Source organism: Lithobates pipiens, unplaced genomic scaffold (genome assembly GCF_037356315.1).
Source record: "Lithobates pipiens isolate NorthernLeopardFrog02 unplaced genomic scaffold, aLitPip1_a1.2 Scaffold_28, whole genome shotgun sequence".
NCBI classification, from domain to species: domain Eukaryota; kingdom Metazoa; phylum Chordata; class Amphibia; order Anura; family Ranidae; genus Lithobates; species Lithobates pipiens.
In genome coordinates this window covers 181,070,485-181,096,313 of record NW_027507789.1, presented here as the reverse complement: position 1 = coordinate 181,096,313, position 25,829 = coordinate 181,070,485, and the positions used below count along the sequence as shown (strand labels likewise).

At 43.8% G+C, this 25,829-nt stretch overlaps 1 protein-coding gene across 1 annotated transcript; it reads right to left on the bottom strand.

Moving 5' to 3' along the window:
- Nucleotides 1–7,141: 7,141 nt before the first annotated feature.
- Nucleotides 7,142–25,061, bottom strand: TMUB2 (transmembrane and ubiquitin like domain containing 2). The gene is made up of 3 exons (XM_077460042.1): nt 24,900–25,061; nt 16,605–17,248; nt 7,142–11,606 (listed from the first exon to the last, which is right to left on the bottom strand). The coding sequence occupies exons 2-3, from the start codon at nt 17,243–17,245 to the stop codon at nt 11,243–11,245; spliced, it is 1,005 nt and encodes a 334-aa protein (XP_077316168.1). The 5' UTR covers nt 17,246–17,248; nt 24,900–25,061; the 3' UTR covers nt 7,142–11,242.
- Nucleotides 25,062–25,829: the final 768 nt, after the last annotated feature.

Below are 25,829 nucleotides of genomic sequence, written 5' to 3'. Positions count from 1 at the left end.
TCGGTCAAAACAGCCAACTAAATCTCCAATTATTGGTGCTGCAGAGTCACCAAACGTTATGTGGTTGGAGATTTCAGCAGAACACCGGAACGGGTATACCGTCCCTTCAGAGCTCATGTGTCAGTGACATCACTGGCTGCATGAAGTGTGAAGGTTTAGCAAATATTCATGGTACCTACTGTTAAGCCTTATTATAGGCTTAGCGATAGGTACCAGGCTACTGAAAGGGTTTACATCCACTTTAAAAATAAGGATCGTGGTAGGCTCTGAATCGGAATACTCCAGTATTAAACTGGCATGTATGTTAGGATAGTTGGCAGATAGACCTTCCACTACACCAGGGATATGCAATTAGCGGACCTCCAGCTTTTGCAAAACTACAAGTCCCATGAGGCACAGCAAGACTCTGACAGCCACAAGCATGACACCCAGAGGCAGAGGCATGATGGGAGCTGTAGTTTTGCAACAGCTGGAGGTTCGCTAATTGCATATCCCTGCACTACACATACACTCATCTATCGCTCTCTGGCAGCGGTGGTTTCCTACAGCCGGATAATGTAGCCTCCCAAGATCTCCCTGCTTCAACCCAGATAGTGAGGTTCACATGGGGTGTAGGCTATCGGCCTGGCTGGTTATTGTTAATTGGACATCCGCATGGATCGAGCAGGTCTTACCACACCGGTGTGGATTTCCAATCTTTCAGCAGCTGTTATGTAGATTCAGCCATCTGTCCATTACATCCACTTGTTTCCTACTCCAATCTCCGTCAGGCCAGCCTGCTATCGCCAGAACCTGCCGTGGTTCCATCAGACTCCTGCTAGTTTGCGAGGCAAGGGGCATGAATTCAGGCCATCACATGGCATATATGTGATGTCAACGCGTTTCACTTGCATACAAGCATAGCTTTGTCAGGTTTAATTAACAATAGCCAGTAAAGGGCAATAGCCCACACCCCTGGTAAACCTCACTATCTGCATTGATCCAGGGACACTACAGAGTAACCAGAGATTAGTAAATGAGTGCATGTGTATGGGACTTAAGGACCGTAGACACAATACGAAAATCTGAAGTAAAATTTTGTCTGATGAACGCTCTGCCAATTTTCTGATCATTAGTATGGTGCTTTCAACAGCTGACTCCAAATTTTCAGACAAAAAAATGGATGTGCAGGCTATAAAATTTTTGTCACGCGTGAATACAATGTCCGATTTTTATTTAATTAGTACAGTTTTCGTCTGAAAAAAAAAAAAAAAAAAAATCATAAGAGAGACTACGCATGCTCAGAAACTAAAGAAAACATACAAAACGATTCAACACATTACGTCACTTCTGAAGTCGTACGAGAACTTGCGTATGTTGAGTAACCTCTTCACTTTCGATATGAGACTAGCATGCAACAAAAAAAACTGATAAAAAATACGTCCAATAATCTGATCATGTTTACTTGGCTTTACTCATAGTAAACTGATATCTACCAACATACATTCTGGTTTAATACCGGAGTATTCCAATCCGGAGCCTACCACAGTCCTTACATTTAACCACATGCCGACGCAGTTGTACGGCGGCAGAATGGCACGGCTGGGCGAAACGACGTTGTGCGAGGTCGCTTCGCCCTGTGGCCACTAGGAGAATACATATCGGCCTACACTGAGGAAAAAAACATTTTTTTTTGGGGATATTATAGCAAAAAAGTAAAAAATAATTGTTCAAAATCGTTGCCCTTTTTTGTTTATAGCGCAAAAAATTAAAAGCCGCAGAGGTGATCAAATACCACCAAAATAAAGCTATTTGTGGGGAAAAGAAGATGGCAATTTTGTTTGGGAGCCACATCCCATGACCGCACAATTGTCAGTTAAAGCGACGCAGTGCTGAATTGCAAAAAGTGCTCTGGTCTTTGGTCAACCAAAGGCGGTTAAGGCATATTAGCGGTAATATAGCCCCTACTAATTCCAAGGAACTGCACAAATATATCAATTGATAAGTAAGCCAAGGGGCCTTGGGGTTTATACATGTCATAAATTCCAGCCTTAAAGTGGATGTAAACCCAATGTCATCCTTTCTAAACTACTGCCATAGGGGTTATCTATAAGGATATACATGCCTCCTGCATGTATCTTTACCTGTCAAATGTCTCCCCTCAGCCGTCTGGTATGAGACCCGAAAAACGTCAGATTCTGTGGGTGGGTCTGTTGTCTGGAGCTCGGTGGGTGGAGTCGTGATGTCAGACTCCCTGCTCACCTCTACACTCCCCTTGTCAATATACATTTTCTCCTGTGTATTTCTTACACTGAACTTCTGCTATGATCTCTAACATTCAGTGAAAAGACAGGAAAGTAACCACATGACTTCAGCATGCCAAATCATGCTGAGGTGTGAAACAGCCAATCCTTGCAGAGCAGCACAATAAAAGGGGATTGCTCAGAGCTGGATTAACTCTTTGTGGCAAGACTGGGCTCAACTGATAGAAAATCTTGTACTCTACATTATGACATAAAAAAATTGGGGTTTACATCCACTTTAAGACAATATTTTTGTATACACATATGCATCGTTTTACCCGCGCTGGAAATAGATGACACATAGTAAAAACGTCCGAACGTTTAATCAAACACATTGTTTTTATTTACCTGGTAGTGGAATTGTGGTGTGATAGCACTTCGTGTGTTAAATGCCGAGTATTTTTTAAATGCAATTTCACTTTTTTTTTTTTTGATAGTTTAACAATAAACTCACTTTTTAGCCCAATAATTAAAGCCTTCTTTGCCATGGTTTAACTGCTTTTGACCCCACCAGTGTGCTTTACCCCCTGGGAATTGGGTGTTTAGCTCATGTTCCAACTTCTAGAAATGACTGGAAGGATAGTGAGTGGTGGGTGGTGTGCCTACTATGGACTTTTAGATTATGGTTGCAGATTTTATAGGGATCAGGTTGTTAGTTGGGGAAAGAAGTATGGTAAAACAAAAATGAAAGGGTTCCTCTGTCCAGCCAGTTTTCTTTGGCTTCCAGTCAAGTTTACACATGAGACAGGTGCAGGTCCTCCACCGACAGCCGAGAAATCGGAGAATGCCTCGCTTTTATTTGCTGCCAATATACTGTATGTGTTGATCTGAACACACAAGACTTCACTTCAGCTACAAGAAACCACCTCTGTTACAGATTTAGTTTTCTGCACTGACTGACTCACTGTTGGATCAGTTGGCATCATTGGTAATGGCTAGTTTGTTGTACAGAAACCAGAGTTACAGCTTGTTCTCCCACCATGCAGCCTTCCCTGTAAACTTTAAATTTGAACTCTGGGTAGATATAAGACTCAAATGAATGCAGCTCTATAATTATCAATGCCAGATTTTTGATTTCTCGTAGAATCTTTTTCTTGGAGTTCATTAAGGGACACGGGATCATTTGAATTCTGAGCCAGATGGGTTATGTTGCCACCTTTTGAGAGAATTGGACATTGGTAAGTGGTTAGTTATCCAGTATAACCTCCTTACTGATATCATACTTCAGGTCTGTGAAAAAGCATTTGATGAGCACTCCTAAGACAGAAGGGTAGGTTGGAAACCACCCCCCACCCCCATAAAAAATAAAAATAAATAAATCTGCAACACAAAGGCATGATGAGCTAATATGCATCACATCCTAGCTTATTATGAAATACCTTAGAATGAAGCCTTCTAGCAGTGCCCGCACACGGCTGACATCTTCCCTAGTGTTTCTTCCAGGTTCATGGGCTCCAGTGTTGTGACTGGCCAGAGCCACGATGACGTCACTCCCACTCATGTGCACAGGAGCCATTGTTCACAGCACATGGCTCTGAAGAAATGCCACGGGCAGCCGTTCAGCACACATGCGCCTGTGATTTCATTGACTGCATGTAAAGTAAATTTTCTTTCCCTAAACGGTGCATGTTTAGGAGATATTTACACTACCTATAGGTAAAAGGCAGTAGTAGAGTTTACTTCCTCTTTAACCACTTCTTGCCCATGCCAATTTTCAGGGTTCAGGGCTGTTGCACTTTGAATGACAGTTGCACGGTCATGCAACACTGTACTCATTAAAAAAAAATTTTTTTTTTTTTAGAGACAGATAGAACTTTCTTTTGGTGGTATTTAATCATGGCTGGGGTTTTTATTTATTTTTTGCTAAATAAGAAACTGATGTGCGCTGATCATCAGGTCCCTGATTGTCTATGTACATGTTCTCTTTCACACTTACAAGTTACTGAGGAAGTGAAAGCCGATAACAGGCATGTTTACATGTGATCAGCTGTAACTGGACATAGCTGATCCCATGGTAAGGGACTACTGTTATTGGCCCTTTACCATAATCTGTGATCAGCTGTGTCCAAAGGATGCTTTGCGGCTGTCGACTTGTAGTTTTTATTGAACTGCCATGACTGTTGAGCTCTGTGGCAGTTTGATTTTCCATATCAATGGGAAACTGCCTGCCCATACAATATAGGGAGAGCAAGCTTACAGTAAGGGGCTGCCGATCACAGGTGCAATACTTTCCAGGCTCCTAGAGAAAATCATAAATGCACTTTTTTACCTGCAAAAAAAAAAAATATTTTTTTTTATTTTTTTTTAAAAGGTGAACTTATAGAGGGATTCCACCAAAAAAAAAAATATTAAAAGCCAGCAGCTATAAATACTACAGCAGCTGACTTTTAATAAATGGACACTCACCTGGCCCGGGTTCCAGCGATGCTGGCAGCCGAGGCCGATCGATCGCTCGGCTCTCGGCTGCTGTCGCCACCATTCTAGGTGAGGGAATCAGGAAGTGAAGCGAATCTGCTTCACTTCCCGGTTCCCTACTGCGCATGCGCGAGCCGCGCAATAGGAAATCTCCGCGCTGTCACTGGGACCCGTGTGTGTCCCAGCAGACAGCGCGGCAGGGCAGGAAATGGCGTAGACTCCCACGGGAGTCTATGCCCGGAAGTGGGTGAAAATACCGGTCTTTGACAGGTATCTCCACCCCCCTCCCCCCTGAAAGGTGCCAATTGTGACACCGGAGGGTGGGAGGGATTCGATCAGCGGAGGTTCCACTTTAGGGTGGAATCCCGCTTTATCTTTTAAAACTGCTTTAGCTCCAGGCATATCATAGACCGATTTATGCATAGAGATATGCCGCGTACATACGACCGGACTTTCCGGCAGCCTTGTGGCTTCATTGCCCGTTTCCTACTGCGTGGTGCTTTGTGAATGGCCGCCTAAATTCTGAGACACACACAGTTCCCAGAACACAGTGCGCCCCATACCCCAGAAGACAATGTGAGGAGAAGAATGAAGATCACCGTGGAGTAGGAAGTGGCAGATTAGGACAATCTGCCTAGCAACAGCCAATTCTGGTAAGTATAACATTTTTTTATTCAATTTTTAGGGACATTTTTATGAATTATTTTTTTTAGGGTGGACCTCCGCTTTAACCAACCTCAGAGACAGCTAGGACCTGATCACTATTTCAGTTTGCAATAAATGTAATAAAAGCTTGCAGGTAATTATGCAAAACAGCACTCTAATGCCTCATGCACACTTATAAAAAAAAAAAAAAAAAAAACTGCGTTGACTTTTTTCCAGCCTCTAAACGCCATCTCCATGGTAGCCTGTGTGTCCATGCACACATCAGCATTTATAGGAGTTTAGAGGCAGAAAGAAAACCCCATCGCTTGGCATTCAAGAGCGCAATGCCTGAATGCGTTTAAACATGTCTAAGCACTATGCACATTTAGCGCTTGGACCTTTTGAAGCCGTTTTTCTGCTGCCAGGAGAAACATGTTCAAAAAAGCCTCAATGTGCATGAGGCCCAAGTGTAGGATATAATTCACCTCTAGCAGAGATCAATACACCTATCCTGTGCCCTACATGGAACAGCACTTTGCATATATAGCCATGTAAATGTTATCTGTATTAAAAAGGACATTCGTGTAGCACTACATAGCCTATCGCTCTGCTAATTTGAAGATTAGAAAAACTATACTCCATGTTAAAATTCTGTTCAAAAGCAGAAGCCTTCATACCCTTACTGTTACCTTAACCCCTTTGCGCCAGTGCCTCCCAGCCCTTTAAGGGGTTTCAGGTGCCAGGAGGTGGGGCAGGGCTTCTGATCACGTGACCACCATGACTGGCTGTTACACGATCGGAAAGCTCCCGATCGCATGTAGAGATCAGGAGCTTTCCGTTAGCCACTGGTAACTGTGTTGGGAGTGTGCTCTCTGCACAGCTCTGTTCATCTTTAGGCATGCATATATGCGGTCTATCTGCGTTAAGGCCCACCCGCAGAGAGGCCGCATATATGCGTACGGCTGGCAGGAATGAGTTAAATAGCCAGAAACACCTCTTAAACTATGTAGTGCAAGGGCCTGCCTGACTGCATACAAATTGAAAGTGTTTAGGTGTGACCTCATATTATAGGGTTTTGGCAACTCTAAAGGAAAATTGTGCAAGAAAATTGTATACTGTATGGCCAGCCTAAGACCAGGTTCACATATGTGCGGCCGCAGGTTCCAGCCTGGGGTCTCATGCATTTCTGTTCACTGGTTCAGTTGCGATTTAGGTCTGAATTTCTCCCCAAATTCACACCTGAACCAGACCTAAAAATGCACATGAGCCTTTTAGAATCTGCACCATGGGCTCCCCGGACAAGTAATCCATCTTCTGCCCTTCACTGTGGGAGGGTTTTTTTTATATACCCATGTTGTTCTCTAACCCGTTAGCTGGGCCCTCAAGATTGGAGGGGGTCTTTGCAGAGACCTGAAGGTACGTACATAAAGGTATGTCAACAAGTCTAGTAGGTGGGCCCAAACTTTAGCAGCAGATCACTGGTCTTCATTACCAGACAAGGCATTGTGGGGGGTCATGTGACAGCAAACTCAGGGAGATTAAAAAAAAAAAAAAGTGTTTAATTGTGAATGGGTAAAAGCAGAGGACAGCATGGTCATAGAAGGTATTAAGTTTTATTTTATTTTTTTTCCCCCCCCAGAGATGGGCTTTGTGTCCCTGGGCTCTTCCTTCCATGGCCAAGCCCTTCCAAGTGCCATTCTGCTGTCTCGGTGACCAGTAAACAGAAATGCTGATTGTACAATACATGAAACAAACCTTTAATTAGCGTACAGAGGAAAATAAAGCTCTTACCCCTCAAATCCAGTTCATGAAGAAGCAAAATTATTTATTCATTCAGATTTGTGTTTCATTTCATGGTAAAAGAAAAGCAGCGGTCTCATTTCCTCCAGCTTCTAGTTCGGGTCAGGTAGTGAGCCGGGTCGGATAATCCCATCTTAGTATCACAAGTAGTCCATAGTGAACTTTTCCAAAATCAATAGCAAGCCTTCCGTCTCCTTGTCCTTGTTAGAGAACATTCCCATCTGATCACCGACAGACAATAGGGGGGGAGATGTACAAAAATTGGAACACTCAGAATCTGGTGCAGCTTGTGCGTGGTAGCCAATCAGCTTCTAAGCTCAGCTTGTTCAATAAAACCTGGAAGCTGATTGGTCTCTATGTAGAAGTGAGCCTGATTTTGCATTCACCAGCTTTAGTAAAGAAACCCATGTGGCTGTCAGGCTTACAGTCAGCTAAAGCCCATTACAACTCCACTGCGGGGATGAGGTTTTTGTTTTTTTTCGGGACAAGTGATGAACTTTTAAATATCTAATTTTATTCCTTTTGCATGCCCCATACTGTTAAAGCTGAACACCAGGCAAAACAGCTAAATATATTGTTTTTACAGCTCTGACTGGATGGGCACTGAACTACAGGGAATTCCTGGAAGCGGATATAAAAACATATTTAGTAAATAATGCTAGTTGTATTATTATAAAAATACATGTAACTGTTCTTTTTTTATTATTATTATTATTATTCATACCTGGATGAAATGGTGTTCTGCCTGTTTTAAAGTATGCATGTTACCCTATAGGAAATGTTCCAATTGTTACTGTCAGACTGATGGGGATTAATATTACAATAACATGTTCTCCCCAGTGTAAGTCTGCTGGGCTGTCCAGTTTACTTCTGCAGAACCCATTGACTGTCCAGTAATGGCACCAAAATCTCAGCTCCCATAGAGCCCAAGAGTTGAAGTCACCGTTGTGAAGGGAGGGAATCCTGTACTAGACACTCACATTAGGCACCATTCACACTTGTGCGACTCTGAAGTTGCGCTGACTTTGGATGGGTGCAATTTGGATACGACTTTGACCAATGATAATGGACAACTGTTGCATTGTAGAACATTCACGTATGACTTTAATGCAACTTCTGAGGGTTAACATAAAAGTCTATAGCCCTCAAGTTGCATGGAAATCGGACCAAAGTAGTGCATGAACTACTTTGAAATTGATGCAACTTTAAGTCACGCATATATGAAAGGTAATCATTGGGAAAACATGGGGAACGACTTGCCATGAAACTTTGATGTCCAACGTTTCGTGACAAGTTGCTCAAGTGTGAATGGAGCCTTAGTTATTGCAGTTCAGGATCTGTAGTGACAGTAGAGGTGGCACCGGCAGTACTATGGCATGGACTGAAGCATTGGAATTGGGGCAGAAGTCTGTGTGATTGAATAATACTATAGGGCATTAATAGCGAACCTTGGCACCCCAGATGTTTTGGAACTACATTTCCCATGATGTTCAACTACACTGCAGAGTTAATGAGCATCATGGGAAATGTAGTTCCAAAACATCTGGGGTGCCAAGGTTCCCCATCACTGCTATAGGGGCACATAGTGAATCTCACGAGGCTGTTTTTTCAGAATTGGGGAATTGGTTGCAGGGAACTAATAAGGGCACTGTATGTATATAGGATCACTGGTTGTGTTACTAGAAGAGCACTGGGTAGTGTGTAGTCATTCTGGAGGAACTGGCTTCCTATGGAGTGACTCTGGGGACACTTTCTGGGGGCTAACTGGCTAAAAAAAACATTCTGGGTAAATACTGATAGTTACTATGAGGCAATAATCAGTCCAAAATACAAATAGGTTTCTACATACTGACAGTAGTTTTCTTGCAGTACCATCTAAAAGCTCCAGCTCCCTTTATTGCATGTTCCAAAGATCTGAGCAGCCTGCAGAGAACAAATCCCATTTGCAGTAAATATTAATATTAATAATAATAACACAACCCATGGTAACATGCAGAAATGTGATCAAGTGCCTACTACTGACAGACCCCCATTGCCAAAAGCAAAATATGCGTATAATGGAAATGGATCGTATTAATAACGTTTATTATATAATAATGTCCTGTCGTGCTCTAGAATATCAAATATAGACTTAAAGCGGAGTTCCAAAAAAAAATAAAAAATTTAACGTAAGCAGCTACAAATACTGCAGCTGCTAACTTTCAATAATCAGGCACTTGCCTGTCCCAGGGTCCAGCGATGTGGGGGGGAACAAAGCCCCGCTCGTCTCCCCCTCCTCTCTGCGGCGCCGGCATTGTCAATGTGCAAGCCCGGGTGTGACTTCACAGCCAGACACGCACTGCGCATGCACGAGCCGCGCTGCGACTGGCCGGGCAATCATCTGGGTCTCAGATGATTGCCGAGAGGGAGGGGGGAGAGGTGAATTTACTTCCGGTGCCCCGGGAGGAAGTGGGAACTGAAACCCTCTAAAAAGAGGGTTTCTGCCGCCCCCCCAAAAAAATGACATGCCAAATGTGGCACGTCAGGGGGTCACCTTGCCTTAAAGCAGAAGTTAAATTTTTGGGTGGAACTCCGCTTTAACGTTTCAAGCACCTTTCATATACTGCACCATATATACCACCAACCATTTTGGAAGGTCAAACCCAGAGGCCTGCAGACCCGGACAGTAGGGACGTCACACCGACCTGTTCTCTTATGAGCCCCTGCCCCCAGTAAAGGTGCGGAGACTAACACACTGCCACCTGTGCAGGTACCTAAGACGGTGCTTCACAACATGCACAGGTATTCTCACAATCTGTGCTCTGTCCAACTTTACACCATGCAACACCTAAATGCCTACATTTCATACAAGACGGGGAAAAAAAATCCTCATGGGCTCATTACACAGTACAATGAGGTCGTATCAGACAAAAACCAGATTTCACTGGTCCCTCAAGGCTATCATGGGTTACTGCATGTCACTGCCCTACGTACTGTGTTATTGCAGAAAACCTGCCATTGAGAGAAATACAGAAGATGCCATTGCTGACATCCCTATGAATATACCATCAAGCTGATCCTTCAGCTTTAATGCTTTAATATATTTACTGCCTACCTGTTTAGGCACTGAAGACAAAGACAGAGGATGCTACACAGGAAGGTCTGCAATGGCAGCTAATGGACTTATCTCATCAATTCGAGTTTCCTTTAAAAAAAAGTCAGTCCACACAAAACAGATACCTCCGGTTCAGTAGTTGAATCCCACCAACTTGTTTAACTGTGGTTGAATCTCTGCAGCAGAGTTCCCAGTCCTAAATACAGAAATCTCTGTATCCACGTGCTACAAAGAGGTTTTGGGTGGTGTGGCCCTTTAAATATGCTTATAGAGTGTCATAAAAACAACGTCTCTAATTGATAGGAGTTTTGATTGCGTTAAAAGGTTAAGCCCCAAAGGAAGCTGGTTATTTGTCAGTCAAAACTCCCACCAAAGCCCAAGCTTTCAATAAAGTACAACATAGCACACCTCTACCACATCCCATACATTGAAGTGCTATGGAATAGGCACTGGATCCAGGATTGTACGCCTCCAGCCATAACAGCCATAAATGGGAAACTTGGCTCTGCTGAGTAACATCTGACTTTAGAGGTTCACTTCGAGGTGGCAGATACCAATCTATTAACCTTAGACAATGTCATGGTTCAAACAATGCTCTCCCCTACAGATCTCATACATGTGGCCTCCTTGGTCCAATCTCACTGGCACTGCCTTAGAGACCAAAACTTGCAGAGCTTCCTATTGAGCCTGTTGTTGACCTCAATGCCAGCATTGTGTCATAAAGGTCATGGGGTAACTACAGCATAATATGCTCCTGTTACACAAGGCCCTTCTGGATAAATTGGGGACACCGCGACGATAAGCCTATCGGATACCACGCAGCAATTAATACCACTTAAGGCCCTAATCACGGCCAATCCATTTGGTACGGAGAATGGGATTAAGCCTGATTAAGGTATTGGTGAATTGATACAGAATACATAACAGAAGCTTTGTTGGTTTATCCCACAGAGTAAATCTGTACAACAGTCAGAAGTCACTTAAACCCCCTTTTTTTTTTTCAGTTCTATCGCCCATACATGCCAAAGACCAAAAAGCTGAAGAAAACAGTGACCCCGCACAAGGAGACCGTGGCAGGGGCAGTGAAAAACTGGCGGTAGTTGATCCGGAAATACCAGATCAGGGCCAGCATGACCACAAAGATGGGTATCATCAGGTTCCCAATGGGAGGGGTGAGGCCGGTGTGCTCCGTAGACGTCCCTCCAGATTCGGGGCCTACTGGGGAGGAGGAGACGGTTGCCTGAGAGCGGTGGCAATGGATGACGCAGTTGTCTGTGATATGGAGGGAGCGCAAGGTCTGTGAGGAGTCGTGTAGGAGCTGTCCCTGGAAAATTAGCTTCATCTGAGGTTCCTGGCCTGGGAAATATTTACTGGAGGAGAAAAAGCAAAATGAGGAAGACGTTAAGAGCGAACAGAGGTGGTGGCAAACACATGACAGGCAAAAATCTCAATAAATACACTATATATTATTATATTAGAGTGATTCTAAAGATTTTTTTTTTTTTTTTTTTTATAAATGTCATACTTACCTGCCCTGTGCTATGGTTTTACACAGAGCAGCCCTGATCCTCCTCTTCTGGGGGTCTCCACCAACAGATGTTGGAAGGCTGCCGAGTCACTACCTGGGTAAGGGGATGGGCATGCAGGGGTACCTCCTGGGTTGCTGACTCATTTCTGGAGTAGGGAAAGCAAAATTGAGCTGCTCAATCACTGCTGGGAGGATTAGTCGGGTGAATTTAGCTGGTGAGAAAGGGACTTGATCAACTATAGTACTTCTGATTGAAATCCATAGTGTCTGTGTTTGTGTCAGCGAGGCCACAAACACGGCTTTAAGTCTACTTGTTAAGCACATGGAAGACCTGAATCTCTATAGCCTGGTCACAAATGCACTTTTAATCCCTACAGGAAAAAGAGGGTGTGTGGGGAAATACTCTCCCTCCTAGCTATGCCGATCAAGTTGGCTCTTGGGATTCAGGGGGTTGTCTACTTACAGTGGGGAAAATAATTATTTGATCCCCTGCAGATTTTGTAACTTACAAAGAAATGAAGGAACTATCATTGTTATCACAGGTGTATTTTAACTACTTCAGCATCGGAAGGATTTACCCCCTTCCTGACCAATCCCTTTTTGCGATTCGGCAAAATCGATTTAACTGACAATTGCGTGATTGTGCGACATCGTACCCTAACAAAATTGACGTTCTTTTTTTTCCCCCACAAATAGATCTTTCTTTTGGTGGTATTTGATCACCTCTGCAGCTTTTATTTTTTGCGCTATAAACAAAAAAAGAACATAAAAAAAAAAGGGCAATCATTTTTTACTTTTGCTATAATAAATCCCCCCCCCCCCAAAAAAAATGTTCTGAGATATATATATATATATATCAGTTTAGGCCAATATGTATTCTACATAATATTGGTAAAATAAATAAATCGCAATAAGTGTTGATTGGTTTGCGCAAAAGTTATTAAGTGATTGCGCCTACAAAATAGGGGATAGATTTATGACATTTTTAATTATAATTTTTTTTTTTTATTATTAGTAAAGGCAGCGATCTGCGATTTTTATCTTGACTGCGACATTGCAGAGGACAGATCGGACATTTGACACTATTTTGGGACCATTGGTTATAAAAATGCACTGATTACTGTGTAAATGTCACTGGCAAGGAAGGGGTTAAACACTAGGGGTTATCAAGGGGTTAAAACGGAGTTCCACCATTTTTTTTTTTTTTTTTTAAAGTTAGCTTCAAATACGGCAGCTGCTGACTTTTAAAATAAGGACACTTACCTGTCCAGGGTGCCCGCTATGTCCTCACCCGATCTGTCCCTCTGCTCTCGCGTAGAGTCGCCTGTATCTTCAGTAAGGGAATCAGGAAGTGAATAGCCTGGTTCCCTACTGCACATGCGCAAGTTGCGCTGCATGTCCTCACTAGTCCCTGTTGTCTCCTGGGACATCTGTGTCTCCCAGAAGACAGTTTGGGGGGGGGGGGGAGGAGGAGGAGGGGCCAGACATGGCGTAGACCACCGCGGAGCCTGTGGCGGTCTATGCCCAGAAGTGGGGGCAAATACCTGGATTAGACAGGCATCTGTTCCCCCCTCCCCCCTGAAAAAGGTACCAAATGTGACACTGGAGGGAAGGAGGAACCGGATAAGCAGAAGTTCCATTGATGGGTGGAACTCTGCTTTAGGTGTGTTCCCTGGGCGTGTTTTAACGGTAGGGGGAATGGGCTCACTAGCACATGACAGAGATCACTGCTCCCGATTACTGAGAGCAGTAGATCATTGTCGTGTTGCTGGCAGAACAGGGAACTGTCTTGTTTACATATCCCCCTTCTGCCTCTCCGTGCCACGATTGCGGGCCACCATGGGGCACGCACGCTGCACCCGCTAGCCGCTGATGACGCAGACATACAGGTTTGTGATTTTGCGCACCCACGCCACTTTGCCAACGTTAATCGGAGTGAGTCGGTCGGCAAGTGTTTAAATGATAATCAACCAAAAATCCAGAAAAAAATACACAATACAAATTTTATAAACTGAGTCGCGGTTCAGTGAGTAAAATAAGTATTTGATCCCCAAGCAAAACATGACTTAGTACATGGTGGAGAAACCCTTGTTGGCAAACACAAAAGTCAGATGTTTCTTGTAGTTGGTTACCAGTTTTGCACACATCTCAGGAGGCATTTTGGTTCACTCTTTACAGATCTTCTCTAAAAGCTTAAAGTGGAAGTTCATGCTAAAACTAAAATCCCTGCATCTATAGACACCACCGATTTAGCACTAACATATCTAGCCCTGTAAAGAAAAAATTAGTATAAATACTTTTTTTTTTTTTTAAAGCAGCTCCGACCGGATCTCACGCTAAGCTGCCAGCCGCAGCTTCGCTGTGTAGCTGGGTGCAGAGGACACAGACAAAACGAAAACCCCATAGTAAGTCTATGGGTGACATCACTTCCCATTCATTTCACAGCCGTTGACGACCTTGTCCTCTGCAGAACTTCCACCGCTGGAGATCGGGTCAGATTAGGTTAAAAAAAAAAAAAGTATGTATACTATTTTTTTCTTTACAGGGCTAGATAGGTTAGTGTTAGACTGCGGGTGTCTATAGTTGCAGGGATTTTAGTTTTAGCATGGATTTCCACTTTAAAGGTTTCTTGGGCGTCACATGACAACTCTCCATGACCTTAATATGCTTCTTCTTGAGCCGTTCCTGTTGCCTTGGTGGTATGTTTTGGGTCATTGTCATGCTGGAAGACTCATCCATGACCCATCTTCAATGTTCTGGCTGAGGGAAGAAGGTTCTTATCCAAGATTTTACAATACATGGCTCTGTCCATTGGCTCCTCAATGCGGCAAAGTTGCCCTGTACCTTTAGCAGAGAAACTTTCCCAAAGTATAATGTTTTCACCTCCGTGCTTGACTGTAAGGATGGCGTTCTTAGAGTCATAATCAGCATTTTTCTTTTTCTAATCACGGCGAGTCGAGTTAATGCCAAAGAGCTCAATTTTGGTCCCATCTGACCACAGCACTTTCTCCCAATCCTTCTCTGAATCATTTAGATTTTCATTGACAAACTTCAGACAGGCCTGTACATGTGCCTTCTTGAGGAGGGGACCTTGTGGGCCTTGTGCTACCAATGGTTTTTTTGGCGACTGCGGTCCCAACTGCCTTGAGATCATCACAAGTTCCTCCTGTGTAGTTCTGGTCTGAGCCCTCACTTCTCTCATGATCATCCTTACCCCATGAGGCGAAACCTTGTATAGAACTCAAAACCAAGGGCGATTGATGGTTCTATTTAGTATTTCTTCTAATTGCAAATAACCGCTTCAACAGTTGTCTCCTTGTCACTAAGCTTCTTGCCGACGGTTTTGTAGCCCATTCCAGCCTTGTGCAGGTCTACAACCTTGTCCCTGACATCCATTGACAGCTCTTTGATCAATTTATAACATTTGTATCATGTATTATTTCTGGATTTTTGGTTTATATTCTGTCTCTATCATTTAAAATACGCCTATGATAAAAATGATAGAGCCTTCATTTCATTTGTAAGTGGGCAAACTTACAAAATCTGCAGGGGAGCAAATACTTATTTTTCCTACTGAAATCCATGTTTACAAGAATTTGTATTATAACCAAAAATGTATTTCACAGACTACACACCAATGCACATTGTAAAAATTGAAATTGGCAACAGTGTCAAAGGGACTAAATCTGAGCAGGGAAAGTGAATTTCTACGTATTTAAAAAAGCAAGATAGAATGCCCTGAAACCCATTGCAACCAGTGGAATGTCTTGAAATCTATGGCAACCAAAAAAATTCCATGGCAACCAGTGGAATGTGCAGAAACCCAAGGCAACCAGAGCTCCTCTTTCAACTGCTAACATAGGAGGTGTATTTTAACCATTAGGTGCCAGGGCCCCTGATAACAATGAGAAATTCCCCGCACTTCCATGGAACCGGAGATATTTGACATTCAGGCTTCTGTTACGCTGAGGATTCTGCCATGGGCAGAGTCAACAGGTTGCAGTAGCCACTCCTCTCAATGGGCGTTACAGCAAAAGAGCAATGCCATAGGTCAGGGGTCTGCAAACTTTCTAAACAAAGGGCCAGTTTTCTGTCCTTCAAAATTTAGGGGAGCTGGGCTGTGGGCAGTGGTAGTAAAAAACGTCCCACGATTAGAATTTACAGGGAGGAATAGAGCCCCCACTGTTCGTGCCAATGGGAGTTATAGTGCCCCACCATTGGCGTCAATGGGAGGTATAGTGCCCCATCATTGCTGTCAGAGGGAGGAATAGTGCTTCATTGTCGGTGTAAATGGCAGGAACTATGCCCCACTGTTGTTGACAGTGGGAGGAATAATGCGCTAAGGGCCAGATAAAAGCAAGGCAGGTTCTTAGTGCCCTGGGATCACCGATGTGACATGGGCATTATAGCTTACAGGTTTAACTTCCCTGCTGACAACCTCCCAAACCATGAAACCTGGGGTGCCCTGGTGTGCAATTTTAAACCAGCACCTCTGGTCAAGAGCATGTTCCCTTTGACACCTCACTATTGGTCCATCACTACAATGGGAATCCTGGTCATAGGAGAACCCGGGATGGGTTTAAGCCAGATAGAAGCTGGTTCAAATTTGCATACTAGGATCCTGCATTCCTACATTTCTTCCTGAGATTACCTGTATCAAGTATTATGAATGAGTCTTGTGATGACCTCTCCAAGGCACAGCTGGCCAGATCCTGAAGGGACAAGTAGTCAACACTCCTAAACATAGTATAGCTGCCTCCTTTAATATGTTTAACTAATCCTATGTTCTACTTTGACTATTTCTGATGAATGCCAGTCTTCCCAGTCCAAAACATCTTACCTTTTCAGAGTACCGATGGTGTCATCTTGCCTCACCAAAGCAACCTCTTCGGTTTCATTCAGAAATTTTAGCCGCACAGTGATCAGTCCCTCCTCAGGCTGTGTCTGCTCCTGGCCTTTGCTGGTTCTCTTCCTCCATTCATGGTCCTGCTGCTTAGTGCCGCCATCCCCCTCTGTCTCTCTCTCTTCTGGCGGGACTTTCCGTCTAGTTACTTCCTGGGAAATGTCCGCTCCATCAACCTCTCCCTCTGTTAGGTCTTCATCTGTGTCACTTACAGCTGTCACAGGCTGACCACGCTTGGGCACTCCTTGGATATCAAGCATCTGGTCAAGGCTGGCACTCTCGCTGCCAGCCCCCTGTTCTCCGCCTTGGCCTTGCTCCCCTTCTTCTGGCTTTTCCACTTGGGGCTCCACCGTCCTCTGTGCTTCAGGATTGGGAGGCACCGGGTTGCTGAGACCCAAAAAAGGCTCTCTACGTCCAGCAGGCATCAGGCTGCCCAGTAGGGGATCACTGCCCTCGGCCACATAGGTTGACAGCCATGCCAGAACGAGTGCCAGGAGCAGGATAAACAGGCTCACTGCAACGGTCACCTCATCTCCGAGGCCCTCTATCATGGTTGGCGGGGGCGACTCCGTGCCCATTTTCTAGAGCAAAAAAGAAAGAAAAAAAAAAATGAATAAAGAAGTGTATTATCAACATAGAAAAGCCAGCTCCACCTAAAGGTGTTATTACTTATGGAATGGCAAGAGTGACTTCTACTGTCTTTCTAAAGAGCCCGAGTTAAGACCCCCCCCCCCCCCCCCTCCGTAGGATCCATCCTATAACCGTCTTACAAAGAGAATGACACCATCATTCGGCTATGTAATGACTAAGACCATCAGGGAAGAACTGGAGACTGTGGTGGGCAGATCTCAACATTGGAACCCCCAAGAAGTAGAAGAAATGTGCATGCGATTCCACCTAACACATTTGTTTCGGGAGGAGTTGGCCTTTACAGTATCTTTGATATGTGTTACTAGAATACAATAGAGTGTCCACTGTACCAAATTAGACATTTTGGGTGTGGTGATGGCTGTGGCTACATTGGTCTCCAGGCCTCTGTCTTGTCCAATGCATACATGGACACAATAATCTATTATGTAGTATTTGATCACTGGTAACAAAAGCTCCTTCAAGAGTCTGAACAAAAAAGAGATTGCCAATGCTAATTTACAAAGCTGATCCCCCGCCATTATGTTCTTCAATGGACCCTGCTGCTTCTGCTTCATTCATTATTCTGTGGCTGACTCCCTACACCTCTCCTGCTGCTGTTTGATCATTACCCCTCCAGTCATCAAGGGGGCACCTCTGACATTTAGAAGAAAAGGAGCCATATGGAGGTGGGGAAAGAATCCAGCCCTATGACCAGATTAACCAGTTTCTCCTAGCAGGTAACTGGGGAGGGGAAGGGTGAAAAAAGTGTAAGACCGGCCCTACATTATGCAAGTTTCTTTCCTTTAACCATGGGTGGAAGGAAAGAAAAGTGATTGATTTCCCCATCAACACAGTCAGTGTTTATGGGACAATCCCTTCCGCTGCGCTATTTTATTCTGCGGGCAGGAAGCCTTCCCCGCTGGCAGAGATCATGCAAAAAAAAAAAAAAAAAAAAACACAACAGGCTAGTTGTACTGAAGCTGATCAATGGATTGTCTTCAGTATAACCAGCCTGCCCATAGACAGATCTGCTAAACTGGCCAATTTCGATTGGGTATGGCTGACTTTACAAGCATGCTTTTCCTTGCTTGTAAAGTCAGCCATACCCAATCGAACTTGGCCAGTTTAGCAGATCTGTCTATGGGCAGGCTGGTTATACTGAAGACAATCCATTGATCAGCTTCAGTACAACTAGCCTGTTGTGTGTTTTTTTTTTTTCACCCAATGAATTCCCCAAAGTGATTCTGTATAATAGAAGAGGTCTTATACTCATCACCACAGTGGCCCGCGTCCCAACTCTTTCCTTTATTAAAGTGCTATATCCTCTGTAGGGATTGACTGATTACTTTTTAGAAGTATCATTCAAAAAAAAAAAAAAAAAAACCTAACCAATATTACAGATTATTGATTCAAGGGATTTTACCGGCGTGATGCATGCATATAGACGTTCTTAGAGCGGACGGTTGGCTTTGTTGTAATAACAACCTATGCAGCTCAGCAGCCACTCCACTGTTATTACAAGCAGTGGGAGGAGACACCCCGCCCCCCCCGTCCCACCGGGAGGACCAAGCAACCAGCCGTCACGTATGACCGAAGACCCGAACAAAGCCGATCTTGATGTTTTGAATACTTTGAAGTGCAGAGGCGGGGTTTTGGATCTTATAGACCCCCGATCCCTCCATAAAGAGTACCTCTCACATGCCTATTACTGTCACAAGGGATGTTTACATTGTATTTTTTTTCTTAAAATGTACAAAATATCGGCAAAACGCATAAAAAAATGCAACACTTGCGCTTTTGGTGCAGCTCCATTAAAGTCGATAACAGGCATCTGTAATCTGCTGCAGGAGAAAAAAAGTCCCTGAACCTTTCCAAAAACGCACCGGATAAAAAAAATACATAGATGTGAACGTGTACCATAGAAAATCATGTTAAATGGACCGTAGTGCGTTTCTGCTAACTGCAAAATGCACTAAAAACACACAGGTGTGAACGGAAGGTAAAAAGGTGTAAGCAATGGATGTGTCAACCTAAACCTTCCCTCAATACACCCCATGTAACAGAACCAGCATGCAGCTGCCGGAGAGAGAAACTCCAGATATAAGCTATGTAGACACATGGCTGTCACTTCCGCACCTCTGGAAAGCCATCTATGGTTGGATCACTTTTCAGAGATGTGTCACCTCCTCACCTCTTGTGGCTGTGGGACAGTTTCAGCATGGCCCCCATTTGTGTGATGTGGTCTGCATTCACTGATCGTCTCTTATGTCACCAAGACAGGAAGGGAGGAGAAATCTCTCCAATGGGGACACACACACAGTAAATAAACATGATGGAGCTTCTAAAACTCTCCAGTTTTGTTCAAGCTAGAAGGCTCCTGTGTCTCTAATACTTGTACTCACATGCAGGACACTAAGCCAGGAACACACCGCTACAAAAGGGCTGCATTTGGCTCCCAGTTACTATGACAGAAACAAACACCGCACCTTCCAACACATTTAAACTTTATTTAGAAATCAGATAACGGAGAACATTGATTGCCAACCATGAGGGTAGATGGCAAAGACGTCAGCAAATGAACAGTCGGCCCCGGGCTGCAGATTTATCATGAAGGATAGTGTTATACACTCACTCAGCAGAAACTGGGGCATAATTCCAGTCATGGGTGGCCAGCATAAAACTTTATAAGAGCAATGTGAACGCCAAGCTTTTGTATAAGCTTCCAGCAGCTTCATTTCTAGTTTAACCACTTCAGCCCCGGAAGAATTTACCCCCTTCCTGACCAGATCACTTTTTGCGATTCGGCACTGCGTCGCTTTAACTGACAATTGCGTGGTCGTGAGACGTGGCTCCCAAACAAAATTGATGTCCTTTTCTCCCCACAAATAAAGCTTTCTTTTGGTGGTATTTGATCACCTCTGTGGTTTTTATTTTTTGCTCTATAAACAAAAAAAAATAGTGACAATTTTTGAAAAAAAAAATATTTTTTTTTTACTTTTTGCTATAATAAATATCCCCAAAAAATATTTTTTACATTTTTTTTTCCTCAGTTTATGCCGATACGTATTCTTCTACCTATTTTGGGGGGGAAATTAGCAATAAGCATTTGATTGGTTTGGGCAAAAGTTATAGCGTCTACAAAATAGGGGATAGTTTTATGGCATTTTTATTGATAATGTGTTTTTTTTTACTAGTAATGGCGGCGATCAGCGATTTTTATCATGACTGCGACATTATGGCGGACACATCGGACAATTTTGACACATTTTTTGGGACCATTGGCATTAATACAGCGATCAATGCTAAAAAATTCCATTATCCTGTAAAAATGTCGCTGGCAGTGAAGGGGTTAATCACTAGGTGGCATTGTAGGGGTTAAGTGTGTTCTAGGGAGTGATTCTAAAGGGTGGTGGGGGGGGAGAGATGGGCTGTGTGTGACACGTCACTGATCACCGCTCCCGATTACAGGAAGCACTGATCAGTGACAGTGTCTCTAGGTAGAACAGGGAGATTCTTCTTTATATTGGCATCTCCCCGTTCTTCCTCACCGTGAGACAATCGCGGGTATACTCGTGGACAATGATGCATTCATTCATGCAATCACGGAGCTCCCGGCGGGCGCGTGCGTGCGCCCGCAAGCCACCTCTTAAACAGTAATGTACAGGTATGTTAATTTGCCTGTATGTGCCCTTCTGCCTCAGTATATCTGCGTGAGGCGGTTGGGAAGCGGTTAAGGATGTTAAACATGGATCATAACAGGACTGCCACTTGTCACTCTGAACCAGCTGCTAGCAGGCTTTAACAGCCATTCAGTAAGTTTTAGCTCTGCATGACTATGGCTTAATGTACACGGGATGTTTTAATTTGACAGATAGTAACTCACATTTAAAACGTCCGTGTTGCCGCATTTACGTTTAAAAGCTTTGAAAAATATATATATTTTTTTTTCCAAAATAGCCAAAAATGAAAAACGCCTGTAAACGAAACATGTTTAGAAGCGTTTGCTGCTTGAAATGCCTCTAAACTCAGCATCTGAACTCACGTTTTTGCTTTCCAAAAAAAGACCTCTAAACTCAACATGAAGTGAACCTGTGTCCATGTACTGATAAGATAACATTGGATGAGTTCAGGGGTAGCTAAAAAAAGCAGCCAACTGCCTCTGAACATCCGTTTACCAGCAGCCATGTACATGAGGCCTAAGGGTAAAAGCCGGTGTTCTGTCAACAAAAGTCCGCCTATCGAATAGTGTCCGCCGTGTACTGCGCAGGCACATTGCTTTCGCAGTACAGAGCACAAGGAGTTTCAGAAAATTTCCGAAGATGAACGGCGCCTGCGCCGTGAGTCCAGGTGCAAGCCCCACCATCCAAGAGGACATAGGGCTGCACATCGAAGCGAGGGGCCCTCTAACTCTCGGCTCTTTTATATTCTAACTCTATGTCCACTTGGATAGTGGGGCTGGAACCTGGACTCACGGCACAGGCGCCGTTCATCTTCGGAAATTTTCAGAATCTGCTTGTCATGGGTACTGCGCATGCGCAGTACACAGCAGACACTATCCGACGGGGGACACCATTTGACTGGACACCAGCATAAAGCTGAACTCCAGATACACAAAACTTTCATTTAAAAGGAGACCTTCACTCTCAAAAACAAGTGATCCTACCTGCAACCTCCCCGCTCATTCTAGATAAAAACAATGTATACCTGCTACCACGGCCTGATGTGTCTCATTGGGCCCTGACTGCCTCTTTCTGCATCAGGTGGCAATGTGAGACCCAGGCTGCAGAAATCACGGGGGAGGGGAAGAAGAATGGGGGGGGAGGAAGAACTAATGAAATGCCACCTTAAAAATATTCCTTTATAACCAAAAAAGATATAGATCTCCTCTGTACATTAAATGCCATTGCAAAATGAAATATTGCCTTGAAAAAGTAGCAGGGACATAAATCACTGTGCTGTACATAGCCGGTGCAGAGAGCAGAGCTGTGGGAGGGACCCAGCAGGCTCCACCTACTACAGGAGGGGGCGGAGACAAGACCAGTCACCCTGCACAAAGAGAGAGCAGCAGTGAGCGGTCTTTATTACAGGGAGGTAAAGTCTCTCACCGGATTACTGCACAGATCTGGAAAAAAAACACACAAAGCACACCAAGATTCAAGACAATACAGGACTCTTATAATAAAAATGATACAAGAGCCTCCTATAGTAGAGATCTCCAAGCTCCTGCTGAAGTATATGGAAGACAAGAGACCAGACACATTTTTTTTATTTTATGTATCCTGCCAAAAAAAAAAATTAAAATGTAACATTATTGACCGTCAACTTGTCCTTTTAGTGTATGGCAACAATGTGGGGTGAAGTAGCTCATTCATTAGCTGAGTAAGGCTAGGTTCACACTGCTGCAATGTCCATGATCGGATGTGATTCGCACCGCACTGCAGTGCAAATCACATTCGATCTCTGTGCGATGTGATTTCAGCCATACAGATAGTATGGCTGAATTTGCATCGCATCCGGCCCACATTCGTACAGGACCCTTTTTTGGTCCGCAGCAGAATCAGATCGCATGGGTGTTCACACTATGCGATCCGATTCCTGTCTGAGTTTGCAGATCGCACTGCGATACGTGAACTGATTTGGAGGTGTCATTAACATTTCACTGACACTCCCAGCAGTGCGCATAGGGCAGTGTGAACTGCCGCCGGGAGGCATGCGATGCGGGAACCCGCAGCGGATTCGCAGCAGTGTGAATCTAGCCTAAAGCACAAATTCCAGGTGGGTGAGGACTCCTCTGCTGTCAGAATACACTGATCAGCTCTGTAGCTTATTGGCTGCAGAGCTGCTCAAAGGAACATTTTTCCAACAAGCCAGTAATTTGATGGACTTCTTTCTAGCAGGAACGTCCATAGATGGATTGATATTCGCCGGTCTCTGCTGAACTGTCAGTCAAATTAAAGCGGACCTCCAGCTAACACTTTAACTAGTTCAGCTCTTTGGCTGTAGTCCATCAGCTTATACTGAGTCTCTTCAGCTGGCTCCCAGCTTGAAAGTTCTCCAGTGACTGTATAGCCACTGATTACTTTCACAGTGCAGGCAGCAGCAGCGTGGTGTGTGCCCCCCCCCCCCCCTTCTTGTGTGGTTCCTAAGCTCTCCCACTCTTACTAGGAACCCAGGATGACATCCAGTCACTTCAGGACAGCGAGTGGGAGGAAACACAGACCTCCATACCTTGATTGCATCTACAGTGAACGAAACTGGAAGTGAAGATGATTTAGTCTCGGTTCACACTGCCACGACTTGGGATCCAACTTGTGAGGCCCCAAGTCATGTGAAATCCCATGTTAGTCAATGTGAGTTGTCTTAATTAGCACTACTGAGGACGCTCCGACTGCAGTGGGAGGGTGATGTGAAGGGGCAAAAGGACACTACTGTGATGCTGTCTTTTTTGGGAGCTCGGTAGGTTTTTATTTTATTTTTTTATTTTTTAAAGGCACTGCGTAGTAGACCACCCCAATATTTCCACATAGAGTTCCTGTCACCTGCCCAATGTTATCTCATGAGGTTTTGTTAAACCCTTGTAATAGCAATACATTTTCATTTAAAAATAATTACGTTTATAAAAAATAAAATGATAGTAAAATGTATTAAAAAAAAAAATTCAAAAAAAAAAAAAAAAAATAGGATTTTTATAACAGCTTACCTGTAAAATCCTTTTCTTTATTGTACATCATAGGACACAGACAAATTGGCTGTTCGATCATGTGTTTACACCAAAATTTGTTGTATTATATTTTTTCCTGAAATTTTGCGTTTGATAAAAAGTTGCAAAAATATCGTGCGACATCAAAAATCACAACCATCATCTTTTTATTCTACAGGTCCTCTGGGGTTTGGAGTAATTTTATGGCCAAAATGCAGATTTTTACATGTGTACAGCCATTCTATACAACGGAGACCCTCGTACCTATATATATATATATATATATATATATATATACATATATACATATACACACACACACACACACACACACACACACAAACACAAACCGGAGACTCTCATACCTCTATATACAGTCATTCTATACAGAGACCCCCCATACCTCTATATACAGCCATTCTATACAATGGAGCCCCTCATACCTCTATATACAGCCGTTATATACAATGAGGCTCCTCATATATCTATATACAGCCATTATATACAATGGAGCCTCATATCTCTATATACAGCCATTATATACAATGGAGCTCCTCATATCTCTATATACAGCCATTATATACAATGGAGCCTCATATCTCTATATACAGACATTATATACAATGGAGCCCCTCATATCTCTATATACAGACATTATATACAATGGAGCCCCTCATATCTCTATATACAGACATTATATACAATGGAGCCCCTCATATCTCTATATACAATGGTGACCCTCATATCTCTATATACAGACATTATATACACAATGAAGCCCCTCATATCTCTATATACAGACATGATATACAGTAACAGGTAATAAACACGACGATATAGGGTGACATCACAGACCAGGAAGGGGCGCAGTGACGTCAAATCAGGACACAGATGTCACTCACCGCCAGCCGCCGCTGCGATCCTGTCAGCCCCAAATCCGGGTCACCAGGGCCCACCCGACACAGGAAGAGTGACGTCACACGCAGCGCGACCAGGGGGGGCGGGCCCGGGTGACGTCTTGCTGTTGCCACCGTACAGGTCTAGATTGTACTGCGCATGCGTCGATCAATATCACCTGCCTGCATTGGAACACGCGACGTCAGCATAGTCCGCCCAGTAGGCGGGGTCATGTGACTAGATGTGGGCGGTCCTCCAATGTAATGATCAGGTGGTAGTGGTGCAGTGGGGGGGGGGGGAGAGAGAGACCACAAGTGCCAGCAGAGAGGCGATCCAGTATGGCCAGGTTTCTCTACTAGAAATAGTAGACGAGGAAGTGCTGTGTGGAGCCTGGGAGGGATCCGTGTTATATGATTTCTATTTGTCAGCCTATGCAATAAAATGATTATTTAGTGTTGACTTCATCATTACTGATACAGAACTGATCAGAGTGCATTCTGATAGAGCAGAGGGAGGAGCTCATCCGTCTTCTGCTTCTCCCATCACTGTCCACTCCATTGCTGGGGGAGGGGGTTGACTGCAGCAGAGAACAATGAGTTTTCTTGCCAGGCTGTGCTATGTTTCAGAGCTGTATAAATCTTCGGACTGGATGGATGAATACAAGTCATATACATAGCTGCCAAGTGTCCCTGATTTGGAGCAATGTCCCTCTTTCTTCATTCCTCCTCATTTGTCCCTCATTCTTCCTCATTTTGGTCTGATCCCTCTCTCTCTATCTATATATATATATATATATATATATATAAATGCACATTTTATCTATCAGAAAGTGCTTCCCAGTGCTAAACCTTTCATCTGATTTCTAAATTGCTGCATTTGTAAATTCCAAAAGCCAATATAAAGGAATAACTGGTAAAAAAAAAAGCCCTTGTGGA

Excerpts from the sequence above, each read along its gene's own strand:
- TMUB2 (XM_077460042.1), bottom strand. The coding sequence starts at position 17,245 with ATGGGCACGGAGTCGCCCCCGCCAACCATGATAGAGGGCCTCGGAGAT. Across the intron at positions 11,607-16,604 it reads ACCATCGGTACTCTGAAAAG|TAAATATTTCCCAGGCCAGG; the intron begins GTAAGATGTTTT and ends TTTCTCCTCCAG.